At 37.3% G+C, this 17,088-nt stretch overlaps 1 protein-coding gene across 1 annotated transcript in view; it reads right to left on the bottom strand.

Moving 5' to 3' along the window:
- Positions 1-17,088, bottom strand: part of KIF5C (kinesin family member 5C) — an 83,283-nt gene that overhangs the window by 27,031 nt on the left and 39,164 nt on the right. Inside the window, exons 5-12 of the mRNA XM_061445409.1 lie at positions 15,809-15,857; positions 14,881-14,936; positions 13,953-14,040; positions 11,738-11,862; positions 9,672-9,776; positions 9,182-9,330; positions 4,629-4,777; positions 1,352-1,527 (exon numbers count right to left, since the gene is read on the bottom strand). Of these exons, the coding sequence (XP_061301393.1) occupies positions 1,352-1,527; positions 4,629-4,777; positions 9,182-9,330; positions 9,672-9,776; positions 11,738-11,862; positions 13,953-14,040; positions 14,881-14,936; positions 15,809-15,857 (897 nt within the window). The remainder of the gene's footprint in view (positions 1-1,351; positions 1,528-4,628; positions 4,778-9,181; positions 9,331-9,671; positions 9,777-11,737; positions 11,863-13,952; positions 14,041-14,880; positions 14,937-15,808; positions 15,858-17,088) is intronic.

Here is a 17,088-nt window from a genome sequence, read left to right as displayed (position 1 = left end):
GATAGCAAATACTCCAACTGAAGTGGCTCGGGCAGCTGGGAGAAGCACCCTCCTAAAAAATCACAGCAGCGTTTTATGCAAAAAAAGACCAAATACAACTATTAAGTAGAATATATTGAGTCACTTGCTAATATTAAAATAGACCCAGATTCAATATAAGACTGGTCTGCACTATAGCAAGTTATAAATAGCAGTATTTTGGTTTTGTTTGGGGGATCAAATACCTCATTTCCTATAGTACTGCACTAATGCACCAAATTATGCTTCCCATGTTTTCCAGGGTAAAATTCAAAGCTGCTACCAGTTCCCTCAAGAACAGTTCAGTGGGCTTTGCTACTTTTGATAAGGTAAAGTGAAAGAATGACCGACTTCTTTTTTAATCAATACATAAAAGCTAGAGACAGCTACCAGCAATGTATTCACCACCACAGAAAAGCTGTCACTTCTTGAAGAGTTTAACTGGTATTTTGAATGACATCAACATACTGCTGTGGGCCACTGGACTGTGCAGAGAAACCTCATGCATGTCAGAGTTAAGGCTTAAACACAACTATTCACTCACTGCCTTGGTATTCAGAAACAGCTAAACTTTAATATTAACATATAAGGAAACAGTGGGCTTTTCTTTCTGATATCTTCTTGCTAATTACAATTGAAAGTTAAAATCAAGTTTTGAGTTCATATGGTTAAAGCTACACTGAAAATTTTTGCTAGATAGCCTTTTACACTGTTTGTATCCATGATGGGTAATGGTTTTAGTATGCCTTTCTCCCCCTTATTGTCACACAGGCGAAAGCTATTAATGGCAAATGCTCAGTAAGCATACTGCCAATAGCTTTAAGTGCCAATGATGTATTTCAAGCTGAATAAATAAATAAATAAATAAGCCACTTGCACTCCAGGCATTGTTCACAGCTAGAACAATAAGAATAAAAGACACACAAGGGATAGTTACATATTTTCATTAAAATTGTAACACATAATAAACATGTAAGAGACAGTCTGCCCTTTTTTCTTTCTCCTGTGCCTTCAAGGTGACACTACAGTTTGCTGAGGGATTTCACAAAAATTGCTGAGGAAAAGGAGCACTGAAAAGCCTGTACTGAGCCCTTAAAAATTAAAAGCAAACTTGGCTCGATTTTATGAAGAATATCCCAAATCTATCTGCAGAGTGAACATAGGCAGATAGCTGACATGAGAGAACAAAATCCAGTTTTATGCAATGACAGTGTTCTGAGCTCTGGGACACTTTCCACGTTGTGGTGTTCAAGAAATACAGAGAGACACCCACCCAGTTTGGGCAAGTCTTTCATTTACACACAGTGAATGGAGTCAAACCAAATATTCACACCTTATCATCCAGCTGTCTGTAGAGACTGGCAATCTCATCATCGTATTTCTGCTTCTCCTCTGTTGAGATACTAGCAACAACTGGTGTGATGTTGTCAATAATGGGGGTGTTATCACACGGCTCCAGGTTTTTCTGGTCCTTTGCACTGATCTGTTCATCTTCAGGCACAGCTTCTCCTGAGGGCACACAATCCATGGTCATTAGAATTCAAAAGAGAGGGTTGCCCAAAACTGTGGACATCCTAGGATGGTCCTGCACAGTTGCTAAGAGGGACTCAGCAAAGCCAAGAAGGATTGTATCCCGCTGTGTGAGGCAGGGCAACTGCCACGCATACCAATCACAGGCAAAAGTAGGTGTGGAAAGAAGGCCATACTCCTTAGAAAGACGATCTCCGCAGACAGAAATACATTATGCAAAATGCAGCGACACTTTTGAATGGCTGCCTAACACCGAACTCCTGGCTCCCCTTTCACTCAAGCCCTCAATCCATGAGGCTAATCTCACCTATAAACAGAAGTGTAAATAAGGAGGAAAAAATTCTGACTCTCAGCCTAAAGTTTACTGGCAATTAAATGCCTCTTCCTCTCCAGATTTCCAACTGCCTTATCAACTATCCCTCCCCCATCATGAACTGCTAGACCACCAGGACAACAAGGAAGAGAGATGCATTTAAAATGATACCCACCTTCTGCCTTGTCACATCTAAAATTAAAGTGCATACACCAATTTCCAGATGTTGCCTCTGCATACCGGACAGGATGTTCTCTCTACACATTTTCTTTCAAATTCATTTTCTTTGAGGAATATTTTCTTTGGTAACATTGGTGCATTGCAATTATGAGCCTGCTTCAGTTCAGTGAAGAAGGACAGGCTGGGCACTCATGTCAGAAATTGAATCTACTGTCATTAGAGTCCGGTAAGAGACTCTACAAGCCACTGAATGCTGCATGCATTGCTCGAGGTGTGGGAAGGTTACATCCAACCCTTCTGTACAAACAGGATTTTTTCCTTTTCTATTGAGGGCTACAGTATTTTAGTCCCATAAATCTTTACTAACCATTCCTCTTGCCAAAACAGAATAGGCATTATTTATCTTACTGGCAGGGAAACAAGTAGACAGGACAAATATATCAAAAACCAGAAAAGCAGACTCATTCAAGCCCCAAAACAAAACAAAACGGGGCATGAAAGAGCATAACCAACTACCGAAAAAGGTATTTTTTTCAAGCATAAAGCATGAAAAAGAGTAATTTGAAATCAAACACCAAAACCCCTATAGAAGAACTTAAACCATTTTGCCCTACTGCTAGTGGCTGGATCATATATCTTATTATTAACGAGAAAAATGTAAACTGATTTTTTATTGTTGCATTTCACTGGAGCAGACTAGGAAAGGTGGGCTTGGTCAGATCATGGGACCTTGCATACATGGCAACACTCCTCGGGCTGCAGAGAATCCATCAGTAGCCTCCGAAAATGAACGTTTAGATTTTTATTCTTTGGATAAGAATAACCTCCTATGTGTAAAACACAGACCAAATTGTGCATTTGGATATGAGGCTCTGAAATCCTGCTCCCGTGAGAATATGTTTTCTGCTACAATTTTTTTTTTTGCATATTATTTTCTAAATTTATAGACTAAACTATACCAGTAGAATATTTATACATCTGTCCTGCAATTCATACTCAAGATGCAATTTCTGTGACACTTTCATTTGTAAAGAGCCTCCTTTGACAGAGTATCTTTCCAAATGACACTACTGCAGAAGGTCAGGCAGGAAATCAATAGTATTTTGAATGCATTGAATGCATTGGCTGGGTAATGCCAGTGAGAAAAGCAGGACAGACAGAGGGGATGAGGAAGTGTGTATATTTAAACAAAACACTAGAAACAGCGTGTTGCAAGTCTCAATTTAGACAGCATATAGAAAGGATCCGTACAGGGCTTTCTAAAAAAAATAAAAGTAAAAATAACACAACGAAACCAAAAAACCAAAGACCAAACCACCCTGTTTCTAGAACAGGAAGGAAATTAAAGTCATCACATTTAGCAAACACAGAATGAAACACACAGAACATGAGTGGGTTACAAATCCCCAGCACTCCTCAACACCAAGAGCAGACTGACCGTCTCCATAGCAATTGCACTATGCTGATAAGGGAAATATTCCCAGTGCTGAAGTCTCCAGAGAAAGACACACAGTGTAATCATTAGGTAACAATCTCATCTGAAAGGCAAGTAAACAGCGTAGTTTGCTGAAGGAGGAAGCAATTTTTGCACCCATAAAGGTCAGGTTTTCTCAGTGATTTCACTCAGGATGTTCAAAACCAGACTTGACTGTACAAAACAAATTGTAACTAATAATTAAATCATAGATCTGTTCTTGCTTTAGATACTTCACTTTTGCAAGAGTTACATGCTATTGACACATCAACACACAGAGCCTGGATGACAAGAAATTCAGAAAATAAAAATGACTCCAAAGCAGCAGTATTTCACTGCCAAGGGTTTACTGAGATTGCAGGGTGCAGGGTAGTTTGCAGAGTAGTTTTTGCGCGGGGCATTGCTGTTGGTTTGGACTTTCTTTTTTCTATTTTGTAATGTGTGAAATAATAAATAAAAGTAAGGATGGTTTGTTAAAATTATTTGTCAGAATTTCAGATTAAATAAAAATTATTCAATTTTTTAAACATGCAGAAAAATCTTCTTCCTCTATCACACTATACTTCATCTCACAACCCACCCTGAACAGTCTATGTTTCTAAAAAGAGAATTGGCTGTTCGCAACATAAATTTCACTTAAAAGCCACAGGAAAAGGCAAATGTGATTCTTCTAACCAGATCACTCTCCTAATTGTTGTACTAATTATTCTAATGTTAAACTCAATTATAAAAAAAAACCAAGACCTAGTTACCTTAAAAGCATAGCAGAACTGATTCTCATACCTGAGGAACAGAGTTTCTTTAAAAGAAAACTAAACATAATGGCATTTTACCTTTTATTAATATTACTAACATTATTAAAAATTATTGATGTCTTCCTGGATTCTGTACATCTGATATCATGCTAGTTTTGGCATTTAAAATGATACCTTCTCTAAATGGCTTCTCCTTGTTTATTTGGTATTTGCTTCTACACCTTTCAGTTACTATGAAGTGTGAGCAACAACTCTGAATGGTGAACTTAGTATGACACTTGTGATTTAAGGCAAGATTTTAACATATGTAACTTAAAAATGCAAATATATATACCCATTCCCATATTCTGGTACCTACCATTTCTCCACCTGTTCAGCTCCAGCTCTAGATGCTGGATAACATTCTTTAAACTCTTGTTTTTGTCTTTTTCCTTCTCATACTTTTTCTTCCACTCCTCTGCAGTCAGCTCCAGATTCACAGAGACTGTGTTCTTGATCGTCTTAGCTCTGTACAACAAAACAAGTTGTCAGTTGCTCTGCAACTTTTAACTTAATAGAACAGTAAGGATTCAGAAATTTTTCTGAAACACAAAGGGAAACTACTAAACGTTTTCAGTTTCCTGAACTGCAGTGCCACAATTCCATTTTTTCTCAAACCCTCAGTACCATTACTCCTGGAAGCCTCAACAGAAATTTCTCCGTATCAGAATCCAGCAGCCACTGACTTAGAGTGGCTTAGACATTTTCCCCCAAAAAGGGACGCTCTGGAAACAGTTCTTGGATCAAGGACAAAACCAAATCCTGTCATTACTGTTCTGCTAGGTAAGCTACCACCTTGCGGCTTCTTCTGAAGTGAGACCCACAGTACAGTATGCTGTATCAGTGTCCATCCACAGTCTCATCCCATCTCTTAACAACCACCCCTTGAACTCCACCAACAAAACTCAGCCACATTTTCAGCACCACAACATGAGGGATGTCAACACAGTAAAGCAGAGATACAGAAACTCATAATTCTTGAAAGCTAAGCAGTGCTTTAAAACACATTTTTGGGGGTGGAAGGAGCAGAACTGCTGTCACCACCAGGTAACTCAGTTACTGGGCTGAGGAAAGTTATCACTGGGGAGGAAGCCTAAACTTGTGCATGTGCCACTGCAGACTGGTTCACGAGTTACTGCCTCTCTAGGCAAAAATAACACAAAATTTAAACCGTTCTAACCATGACCACCACTACTTTATTACTGCTTAGCTTCAACTGAAACTAAACGATAATATCAGAAATGCAAAGCAAGCAGGAAGAAAAAAAAAAAAGTGCAGAACCTACTCTAGGAAATCTACATTTAAAAAGAAAAACCAAACAAATTGGTATGGATTAAGAAAACTTTGTATCTTTGCCCTTCACTGCTCTGAGTCCCTCCAAATGACTCCCACGTTATTGAATAAAATACAGGCTAAGTAAAGGAATAACAGACAAACCTCCCACTAGTTTGTAAAGCGTAGGCTGAAACACCAGTGTAAGAAACTACACCTGGGAATGGGCTATGGATGCACTGGCTAACTCTCCTCTGGGGCAAGCATGTGCGCTTAATTATGTTGTTCACAGCTCCATTTACTGATTGTAAAGCATCCTTTAAATGTGGCCAATCACTAAAAGTCCTGAAAGTTTGTTTTGTCAGCAAGAAAACACTCCTGTATTTGTGCCCCATACTGCACTCCACTGATTTGCACTATGCAGCAAGCAGGAGTTTTATTACCTTAGAAATATTTTAAAATAACTCTCTACTTTAAAGATAACAGTTAACTTTTACATACTGTCCCTGCCAAAAGCATGGCTCAAGTTTCCACTCATTTAACTGGGGGTAGGGGGGAAAATGCCACACCATAAGGTTTATCAACTGCATTATCCTTTGTTGGATAAAGTACTTACTGGCAACTACAATTAAAAATAATATAAAACCACAAGAAAAGATGGAGCAGAAAGAAAAGAAACTGACTCACTTGTAACAGAGGAGTACATGCACTTGTTGATTAGTACAAGTGGGCCTGTGAAGATGAATTTTACTCCTGACACTTATTTTAATGGTGACATAATTCTTTTTTTGCTAGGGAAAATGGAAGACCCAGTAATCACCCGTGACTCATGTACCTTCCCTTTAATGTTATTCAGGTCCTTAATATTGTCACATCAGAAAAATGAAACACCACAACCAAAGAGCATGTAAAAGAACCACTTCCCATAGACAGCAATATTCCTATCCAAAAAATGACAAATAACCCTGTGTATAGTATGTGCATTGCTCTGCAGTCTAGTGCATCACCTGTCGTCCTACTTGTGTTTCCTTTCCTACAGTTAAATGCTGTCCACAAAGAACTCCTGTTTTAGCCCAATTCTATACCTTTTAAACAAAGAAAAACCCCACAATAAACCCCAACCAAGCACTGTCTCGAAGTATTTAGTTATTTTCCTAGTTCCTTCAGCTGACATTGTAGTCAGTAAGGAACATCTCAAAAATGTTTCTCTCCGTAGAAAAGTGTTAGTCATGTCACATCACTCCAATCTCTGCTAGCCAGGTGTGCAGAATCAGTCTGAAAATTATTTTGCCCCAAACAGGAAGGTAAGTTTTACTTATTACTGAAAAGAGAAAAGAAACTGAGAGAAATGTAAGCTGAAATAACATGGAAACTGGACTTCCCCTGCACATACTGCTTCAACTACTCAAGCATACAACTTCCAGAGATCCCGGAGCACTACAGAGCAAAACAAAACACTTCTAATTTAGATTTTAAAATAAAATAATTTTTAAAAAGCTACATCACCTTTTAATCACCTTAATGTGAACTATTCTATTTTACTGCTTACATTACTTTTTACTTCAAACTAGACCGTACAGATAGTTCAGCATAACAGCAAGAAGACTGAAAACTAACACAGTACCTCCTCATCTACTTAAAATTAATTGTTCCTGTTGCTGCATTACTGCCCTGGATCCTTATCCAGAATGAATCAGCAGGACCTTTGTGACTGCTCTTTAGGTCTACAGAGGTGCAAGATTCACATTTACCTGACATCACCTGCAGTCAGAAAATTGTACATGGGGAGGTTTAAAATGAGGTTTAGACTATTAAGACATTTAAACTTCTACCATCAACAAAAACAGTGCAACTCATACTTCAGAATTATTATCACTCTTTGTTTAATTCCTGCATCTTAATATTTGCATTTTCTCAAAATTTCTGTGACACATATCAGATTTCAGTAAAAGCTTACATCTTTAATAACTTAAATTCATGTTCAGCATACAATGCTGAATTAAAACTGCAGAGCAACCTTTAACCTGATTATGTTAATGACCACTTCCTCCTTTTAAATTCCTTTTTCATAAAACCTTACTGCAGTGACCTGCAAACTTCCCTTTGGGGAGTTTTTCCTGCATGCTGCTTTTTAAGTGAGTAGCTTACAGTTCTGCAGGAAACGAAGGAAACACTGTAGTGGAAGCAGAGATCACAGAATTTCAAACTTTTTGCAGTTACCTTGCTTGCAGCACACCTTTCACAAATCCCAGCAGCAGATGACAAGGACAAGTTAATACACTGGCTCTGGCAATGCCAGATGGAGAGCATGTTGCAGAACTGTTCTCCAGCCCTAACCCATACTAATCCGCAACTCGCCATTAAGAGGGACTGCAGCCAAAGGCAGCTATTGTCCTGCCATTTCTATGTACTCTTGCATGAACATGATAAAGAGATCATCTTCCCTCATGAAAATCTAAGGAAAGCTCACATTAAAGGATAAAAGTAGGGCAATGAATTAACAGAAGATTGTCAGATTAATTCTTTATTTGTGATCTTACTTCCCAATATAAAATGCTTCTTAACAGTGTGGGGTTCAATGCAAAAAATTATGCCTGGTGGAAAAACAACCCATTTTCAGAGTAATTCACTGCATTGTACAAACTGTTAAATAAATGCTATTTCAAACAATCATAATTTGCTACAATTTTTTTCTGCTATTATAAACTGAAATGAGTAATTTTCCAAGGTATCAGAGTTCTCCTCAATTACAACAAAAGCAGTAACTGTGTAATGAGCCTGACTTATTTTTGCAAACTTTCCAAATATTTTGCAAAATAAAAAAAAAAAAAAAATCAAAATTATCTATTATATAATGTATATATTATATACAATCAATACATTAAAATTTAAAATATATATTATTATAAAATATAAATAAATATCAGTATTTTTGCAAACTTTTCCAAATGGAATATATTTATTGCATATGGCTATTGCAAACAAACACATACGGAAGAGAAATTTTCTTTCTTTCCATACTTACTCTGGCCGTGCTTTTATCTGAGGCCTTGTCCTAAACTGTTAAGATCCTTCTAATACAAAAATGTCCATGAACTATCATGGACATGTATCAAAGTTGTGAACATCACACAGAGCCCAGTCTTCATTTTTCTTACCAGTAAAAGATGTTTTTTTACAGTCATAACAATAATCCCTGAAATGCCATTCAAGGAGAATACACCTCTTAAAAGCATCAAGAGCAGTATCAGATAAAGCAAACCTGAACATTTTCCACTGAGTTAGCCAACAGAAAACTGCCTAATACCATTATCTTCCCCATAAAATCTCAAAGAACTATGATAACACTTTGTATTTTCTGCAAGAAAGATTACCAGAGCTTAGAAGTAGTGCAGCTGCAGGCCAACATTAATATTTATCTTGTACCACAGGGAATGAAGAGACAGTTTTCTCAAATTCTACAGTACTACTTTGTAACAGCTCCAGAAACATAACCTCCCTATTTTAAACTGCCTACTCATTTCACTCCCCTCGGCTGGCTTGGAACATGTGGAAGAGCCCACACAAGTGTCATGCGGCCTAATGCCTAGTAGGACTCACCGCTGCCCAAACATCAGGGTTGACTTTGTTTCTGCTTCATTGAACACAGAAGGAGAACAGCATATAACAATAGTAGTTCTGCAGTTGCCACCAAGGGAATCCTGAAGTATTCGGGTCATTTTGCTGTCTCGGTATGGAACATGGGTTTTCTAATCAAATAGAAGTAAGAGACAAGAACAATGTTTTAAAATAATGATATCGTAATGAGAGAGAACATGAGTCAACAATGACAGGTTTAATGGACTTGAAGTATACAATCCTGAAGAGTAATTGTTTTGACTGTGCTAAGATCGGATAACCACTCAAGTGAAATTCAAGAAAATGAGTTTCTTATCTTTAGCAGAATAGCAAAAGTGTCACTGGTTTGTGCTTGGAAAGCTAATATTTTCTTCTTCCTCAATTGAAATGTTAGCTTATTTTTTTATGCGCATGGCAAAGAAACAGATAAATAAAAAGCCATTCTTCAACAACACAAAACAGGATTACTTACAGTTCCTTCTGCCAAGGCAGATATCACATTGCCTAAAGCAGACAAAGACTTATTGATATTTTTAGCTTCATCAAGAACAGCACCCTCTGCTCCAGTTTTGCTGACCTACCAAAGAGAACAGGCAATAGTCAGGCTCAGCTATCAGTAAGCATCTGTACAAGTACAGCTACAGTGCATAAAGTGTAACAGTTAAAGATACCCTTGGAATTAAAACAAAGCAAGCTTAACCTCAGCATGAAGAAGGAGAATTTTATATGCACTTTTCTGTTAGTAGAAGCCTGTAGTAATACTTCCCTTTTATTCCAGCATAAGAGCAAGTTGATCCTTACTTTGTGAAGGGAAAAGCTGGTAAGGCTGTGCTCACCTGAGGACACCTGGGGACTACTTCCAAGTCTGAACGCCACAGGAATATTCTCAGGACACACTTACTGGCACAGTAAGCATCTTGGCTTTGTATTTTGCTTGCATGGACAGAGAATATGAGGATAGAGAAAGCATGATCTTGCTCATCCTGAAGGCAAGGTTTACTGGTCCACAAACTGGATCCCAAGGTGGCCCAGTTGAGAAGTTCGGTGGCCTAAGACCAGCACTTTTTTAGACAGCAACACATTTTTATCATCTTTCCTGTCTCTCTTTTTCTGGGGGGGTGGGGAGGGTGGGGAAGTGCACAAAAACATATAATAAAGCCATATATTTTTCTCTGTATTAAAACTACAGAATCTGTACTTTCCTCTAAAAATGCCACTTGACATTAAAAGAAACATAACTGCATTTTTTTAAGAAGACAATCTACCAAGGAAACCTCATTTCAGGTTTTCTGTACAATGTCCAAAAAAAAAGAACCACAAAAGCGTAGTTTTCGGAGAAGAGTAAAGCCTGACTACCCACTCATTTTTGAAACACCACACTTTCTAAACACCACAAAGTTATTAATTTTACATTTAGTATTATATGCAATAATAGAAATTAACATGATTAATTACTCTGATGGATGGCTTCCACATTGTACCAACAGGTTATCAAACAGTGTGTCCCAGTGATCAAACCTAAAAGTTGTGTGGTCTATCAAACAAATGCTTTTATTTTACTTCTCATTTTTGGAAAGAAATAGAAATCTGCCACCACAATGAAAGACATTGCTTCACCATGAGTAATTATTTTGACATGGGTTGACTCAGGGTTTTTTACAGTGAGGGTGGTAAAATGCTGCCACAGGTTGCCCAGAGAAGCGGTGGATGCACCATCCCTGGAGACACTCAAGGCCAGGCTGGATGTGGTTCTGGGCAAGCTGATCTAGTTGAAAATGTCAATGCTCATTGCAGGGGGGGTGGACTAAATGACCTTTGAAGGTCCCTTCCAACCCAAACTATTCTGTAATACAGCTTGAATAAAGAAATCCATAGTGCTGCAAAATGGTGAGGTTTATGATTTATTTCATTTACAGTGAAACCATTTTTAACACTCCAGAAGATGTCAGAATGAGAATCTGGAAGCAATGACATTTTTTGCACTGCAGTACTGTTCTAGACCATTACTCTTTTGGCAAACAGATACAAGTTCTTTTCTGGTTAGTATTTTTCTATATTTTCTATATCAAAAGAGTCATTCAGTGAGCTTCAAATAGACTTCAGCTGTGTAACTGCATTAACTGCTGTTACTTCACTGATCCAACATGAGAAACAATTACAGAAAACCTAGAAACAGGACATGTATGAATATAAGCAAATTAAAATAGCTGTCTCATTTGGCAAGTTCCATAAGCATTACACTACTTTCTACAAATACCCATAACTAAGTGTAAACTATATAAAAATACTCTGGTTCAAGCCACTTCATTATAAACAAAGATATATTACAGCTTTTGGGTTTTGCATGTCACACCAATAGTTCTGATCTGCTCCTTTTCTCCACCCCACATGGAAGAAACAAAAAGATTGACATACTAATGATAACCTCAGGTAAGACTTCTGTAAAACCTAGCTTAGTTGGCACTGACACACATTCACATAACCAGTTTAGTGATCCCACTAGGATCATTCAGCAGTTAAGGTAAAAGGGAAGATTACCTTCTCACTTCCAGCCAAGTCTACCAGGTAGAGCTTTCCACTGAGTTTTTTCTCAGTTTCCACATTCTCTTGTTTAATATTAATAAGGAAGATACTGTGGCTCCTAGAGCTGTGTTCATTCATATCTGCAATCATATTTGAAAGGTTTTGTTTAAATGACAAAGAAATTCTATTTCATCAGAGCTTGCCTATGGCTAGCAAATTCGAAAGTGCAAGACCACTCACTGGAGAACCCAGACCGCTGTAGTGACAGAAGTGTCCATGCCAAGAGCTGCAAATAAAGCTCACTCACTGACTACAGAATGAGCTCCTGTTTTCTCCCAACATGACCAGATGAACCAGCTTCATGCTAAATGACAATCTTGGGAAAAAAGCTGGTTCAGTTTTGTTTGGTTTTTTTTCTCCTTTCTTTTTTGAAGATTTTTTTGTTCCCCTGAAGCAATAATATTTGACCAGAAATAGTAAAAATTCATAGCATAAGTAGTGTTCAAGGCCAGGCTGGATGGGGCTTGGAGCAACCTGGTCTAGTAGAAGGTGTCCCTGCCCACGGCAGGGGGTTGGAACTGGGTGAGCTTTGAGGTCCCTTCCAACCTCAACCATTCTAGGATTCTGTGAATAATAAAAAAACATTTCACAGATACAGTAAGAAATAAAGGTTCCGTCCTTTTATGCTTCTTCATAGACAGCTTACACAAAAAAATTATGTGATATAACAGACACTATTTAGACATAGAACTAAAATGAGTATGTTATGCCCAGCATCCTGGACAGACGAATAATTTTGAGCTGAGCAAGAGAATTTAAAGAGAAGTAAAAATAATTGCTGGGCACATCTCAGTCCAATTGTGTGAGATCTCACAACATTTAGCAAAAGTTTTTGTCAAAACCATGCTATTTAAATTCAAATTTCAGAGTGATATTTATTACTTAAGTAGTTAAAAACCCTTCACCCAGGCCACAGGTAAAACACAAGCAGTTAGTGTCAGCTTCAGCTTGTTGTAAGTTTGATTGTAACCATGTTATGCTTGAAGTTTCATAAAGTAGCAAAAAGAAAGCACTAAGAATCAGTAAACCATTTCTCATCCATTTTCTCTATTTTCTGTTACCAGAAACCCCACTACCACCTTTCACCCATTCGCATTTGTAGCAATGTTTGTAGCTCTTCGAACTCCCTTTTTCTTCTCCACTTCCAAACTCAGTTTTTTCAATAATGCTTCCAAATTTGCTCCTTGGATTTCAGTCTAGGTAAAATTCATTCTGTGTCAGCTTCTATCAGAACTTTTCTGTGTGCACCGAATGCAACAGGTGGTACCACAGCAAAAGCTGTATTTGGATATTTTTTCTTAAAGAGACTAGGAGAAACAATGGAAGGAAACATTACTTCGAAAAAAAGATAATTCATTTCTATTACTATGATGAGAAAGGCATGGGATAGCTAAGGCAATATAGTAGTTAACAAAATGAGAAGGTAGAGACATGGAAGAGAAAGAAGTTACTCTGTGTGCCATAAAAAATCAATTTATGTAGTAAAAAAATATACGAATACCCCACCCCAAAGATCAGAGTTATAAGCTGTGGTCCTGCCAATGTGACTGCTTGGATCAAAGACATCTTACAGAATAAACTGGGAACAGGCCAAAGATACCCATCCTTTTTATTAGCATAATGCTAGTAGGCTGCATGCAACACAATGTCAACAAATCTGGCACAGGCTGAAGCAATTACGTTTTCTAATTCAGGAAGATTTGCTTGCTTTGCCATCATGGGAACTCAGTCCAAGTCATTGCTTCACTGGGATAACTTGCAAGAGATAGGCAGAGTCTGACAACTGCTCTGCAGTCTTTGCCTGCTGTTTGAGCAGTGAATTATTTTGAGTTCTAGACTTGTAGCACAAAGAAGAGAGTATCTATGTAATTTCAGTTAGACATAATTTCAAGATATCTATACTGTGTAACAATACATATTTGACACTTTATATAAAAATACTATATAATGCCATGTATTAAATTCAGGAGTTCTCAAAGCTGAAAGTCAATAAATGTTTCTGTATGCAGTGAAGCAGTGAAAAAAAGTACACACTATTCATTTTAAAGCGTTATAATTTGTGCATCATTACATCTTTCACATACTTTGTGAATGTGAAGAATCAATACATCACTAGGAAGCTACAATCACCCACACTGTATAGCCAGAAAAGCCTCCGCAGAATACTTACTTGTAACGGCTACATGACGGTTAGCTTTCCCTTCATCAATGACATCCAAAACTTCTTCAGGACTCGATACAAATCTTTCTGTACAACCCTAGAAAAATGCAAGTTGAAACCAGAAAGCTTTAGGAATAGCGCTAGCACTCCAAATGCCATCAGGAAGGATATTTAGCACTGATGAACAAAATAATTAGAAGAACCACCAACATCCAACATGATCATTAGCAAGGCAGTGCACAAAAGATGCCTTTGTATGACTTTCAGGGTAAACTGGGAGAAAATTTTCTTTCACCAGATTAAAGACTTGATACAGCATATATTCCCACTACTAATTTGGGTTAGATTACATACCCAAATTAGTTTCTCTCTCTCAAACTACAAGACAAGATGCACAGTCCTTGCTCTCTGCCTTAATGCAATATTACTGCAGGAATTATTTTATCTTTTTTTTTTTCCCCTCCTGAGGATGAGAATAAACAGAACAATATTTTATGTGTATTATTAAGCCTCATATATGTTCATTACATTATATTTAAGTGAGGGCCCAGGAAGTTATAAAACAAATTCCTAACCCAACAAATCTGTTCTAAAATATTGTGAGATTATAGCACATACGCAAAAAAATTCAAGAACAAAATCCTTCAAAATGTTCTCTTTCATATCTGCCATGAAATGGGAATATGAGTCCTTAAAATTTAACACCATACTATCAAAATGTAAATGTTTAAAGTTAGGAAAATAAAGCAAACATGATTCAAGCCTGTTAATATTTCCAGAAACTATTTAAATCCAGGGACCAGTACTATTTGAACATTCACGACTCCAAACATAAGTTGAATCATTTCAGCAAACACACTGGGATACAAATGGAAATGTGTAAATAAATGAGTATGCGAGAAAGAATGAAAAACTGAACATCAAATTTTCCCTGTACCTTAACATATGGGACTCTGTTTTTATCTTCATGTACAGCGAGGTTTGTCTTTGACACTAGAAAAAAAAAGATGGCAATCATTAAGAATACTCCACAGGTAATAATGTGTCAACTATAGAACTGACAGACAAATATTGTGAACATATCAAATTTGTAAGCGAGAACTGCAGTTGCTTCCCACTCCTTATGAACTACCAATATTTCTCTTACATTAAACTTGTTTCTTGTTCTGTTCCCCTTGTACCTGTTTCTTTAAAGCTAACTTTACTCCTCAAAAACTTTTGTTTATTGCGTGGATCAGTAAAATGGAACACAGACCAACTCGGATTTTGCCAAAGCAGCAAGAATTTCAAAAAAGACAGAAGAACTCGGAGGAATTCAAAACAGCTCAAATACTTGTTCCTGGTTTTGTGGTACAATTAGCGCATATTTCTGTCTTCGGACTGATTCACACATGCAATTCACACTTTCACTAACATACAGTGCACATACACAGAGACACAAATTGTAAAAAATACAGATCACTCCCAATAAATTCTACCTAACAGAAGCAAAGCAAGGAATATGTTGAACTGAATGCATCCAGAGTTAACGGGGGTGGGGAGGAGGAAACAATCAAAACACAACAAAAACCAATGGAACACTATATACATTATTACAGCTTGACTTCGAGAACATATATTGGCAATGAGGCTCAGACCTGCCTTGGAGTCTGTAAAATTCTCTGTACCCTTTTATAACCAAGCTATGTAGCACTGCAGAGGTAGGTGCACAAGAGTTAGAGATCAGATGACTTCAACTGCTAAATTCTTTTTCACAAACCCATACAGCTACTGTCAAAGAAAATAGCTGTTTCCCCTTAAGCCCTGATTCAAAGCACTACACCAAGCCCAAAAACACTTAATCACACAAGAAATGCAACACTTACCATCAAGTAGGTCCCTTATTTTGTCCAAATATATCTCAAAGTACGAAACCTAATTAAGAAACATTAGATTTATACATCTTTGTACCTCTATTTCCATATCTGCCAAAATAAAAAGCACCAAACTAAAAATAAAGCCCACTTCCCACATAGTTTGAATCACATCTTCCATGTGAACATCCGTGTATTTTGCATGATTTACAAGTCACTGATCTTTCTCCATTTTATCAGGGATTCATCAGGAATGTAAACGAAAAAAACAACTTCAGACAAATCTTATCTTCTTTTTTGTTTTTAACACAGGCAAAACTGACAAAAGTGTTGAACAGAATCAAATCAATTTGGCTACTGTCATACCAGGATAGCTGCACCACGAGAAGGGTCAAGTTTGACAACTGTAGGAGGTATACTGATATTCAGCAGCACAAAAGGAGGCAGCACCTTCGGTGGTTTAACATATGAGTTACATAAGCCTAAGCAATATGACCAATATATAGCAAATTCAATTTAAAATGAAGCATAAATAAAAGTTCTGTCTTGAATCAAGTCCCAAAGAAGAAACTGAAAATGAGCTTTTCTGTAACAGAGAAACAGACAATTGTCCTAAAAAAAAAAGAAAGGAGAGGGAGAATGACTGAATGAATGACTTTCTTAACAAAAGGGTATTCAACTCAGTAGCAAACACAAATGTGATAGGGGCATGGTACCTAGCCAGACCCTAAATAAGCTTTACCCAGGGATTATTTAGCTAGAATACTAGATAGCTAAACTCTAGGTATCAGTAAATTCTAGCTATTTAGTAAATTATCTTTTTCTCTCATGTGAAAAATAAATCATGTGGGGTTTTATACCAGTGAATTGATCTTCCTATGTGATTACTGCTATTAAATAGAGATATATTTTGCTTTTATGCATTTTACTTCACCTGTGTCCCATTTAAAGCCATCCTCTGGATCAGCTCATTTTAACAGTCCTGGTCTCCCAGACTTAATTCACATGCTTTATATTATCCTATTAACACACTGCTGAGGACCAACACACCTCCCTGTTTTAAATGTGTCTCTATTAAAGTGGGGAAATGAAGAAAAAAATGATGTTAATTTTCAACACTGGCTCAGTTATTAAAAGAGTATGACAGTTTAGTTAAATTCTTGCTCCCACTGACAGAACATGCATTTCTCTCAATGACAGCTCCTTGTATAATCACTCACTCATTCACTGTTATTTAGGCAGCCTTTCTGTTAAGATATTCATAAATGTCAACTATGGTAAGAAAACCACTG

The sequence above is a fragment of the Pezoporus flaviventris genome, unplaced genomic scaffold (genome assembly GCF_033815535.1).
Source record: "Pezoporus flaviventris isolate CSIRO_AGI_PZ_B2104156 unplaced genomic scaffold, CSIRO_AGI_Pfla_v1 ptg000001l, whole genome shotgun sequence".
Taxonomy (NCBI): Eukaryota; Metazoa; Chordata; class Aves; order Psittaciformes; family Psittacidae; genus Pezoporus; species Pezoporus flaviventris.
The sequence above is the reverse complement of the archived record's forward strand: the minus strand, read 5'-3'. Positions and strand labels throughout refer to the sequence as shown.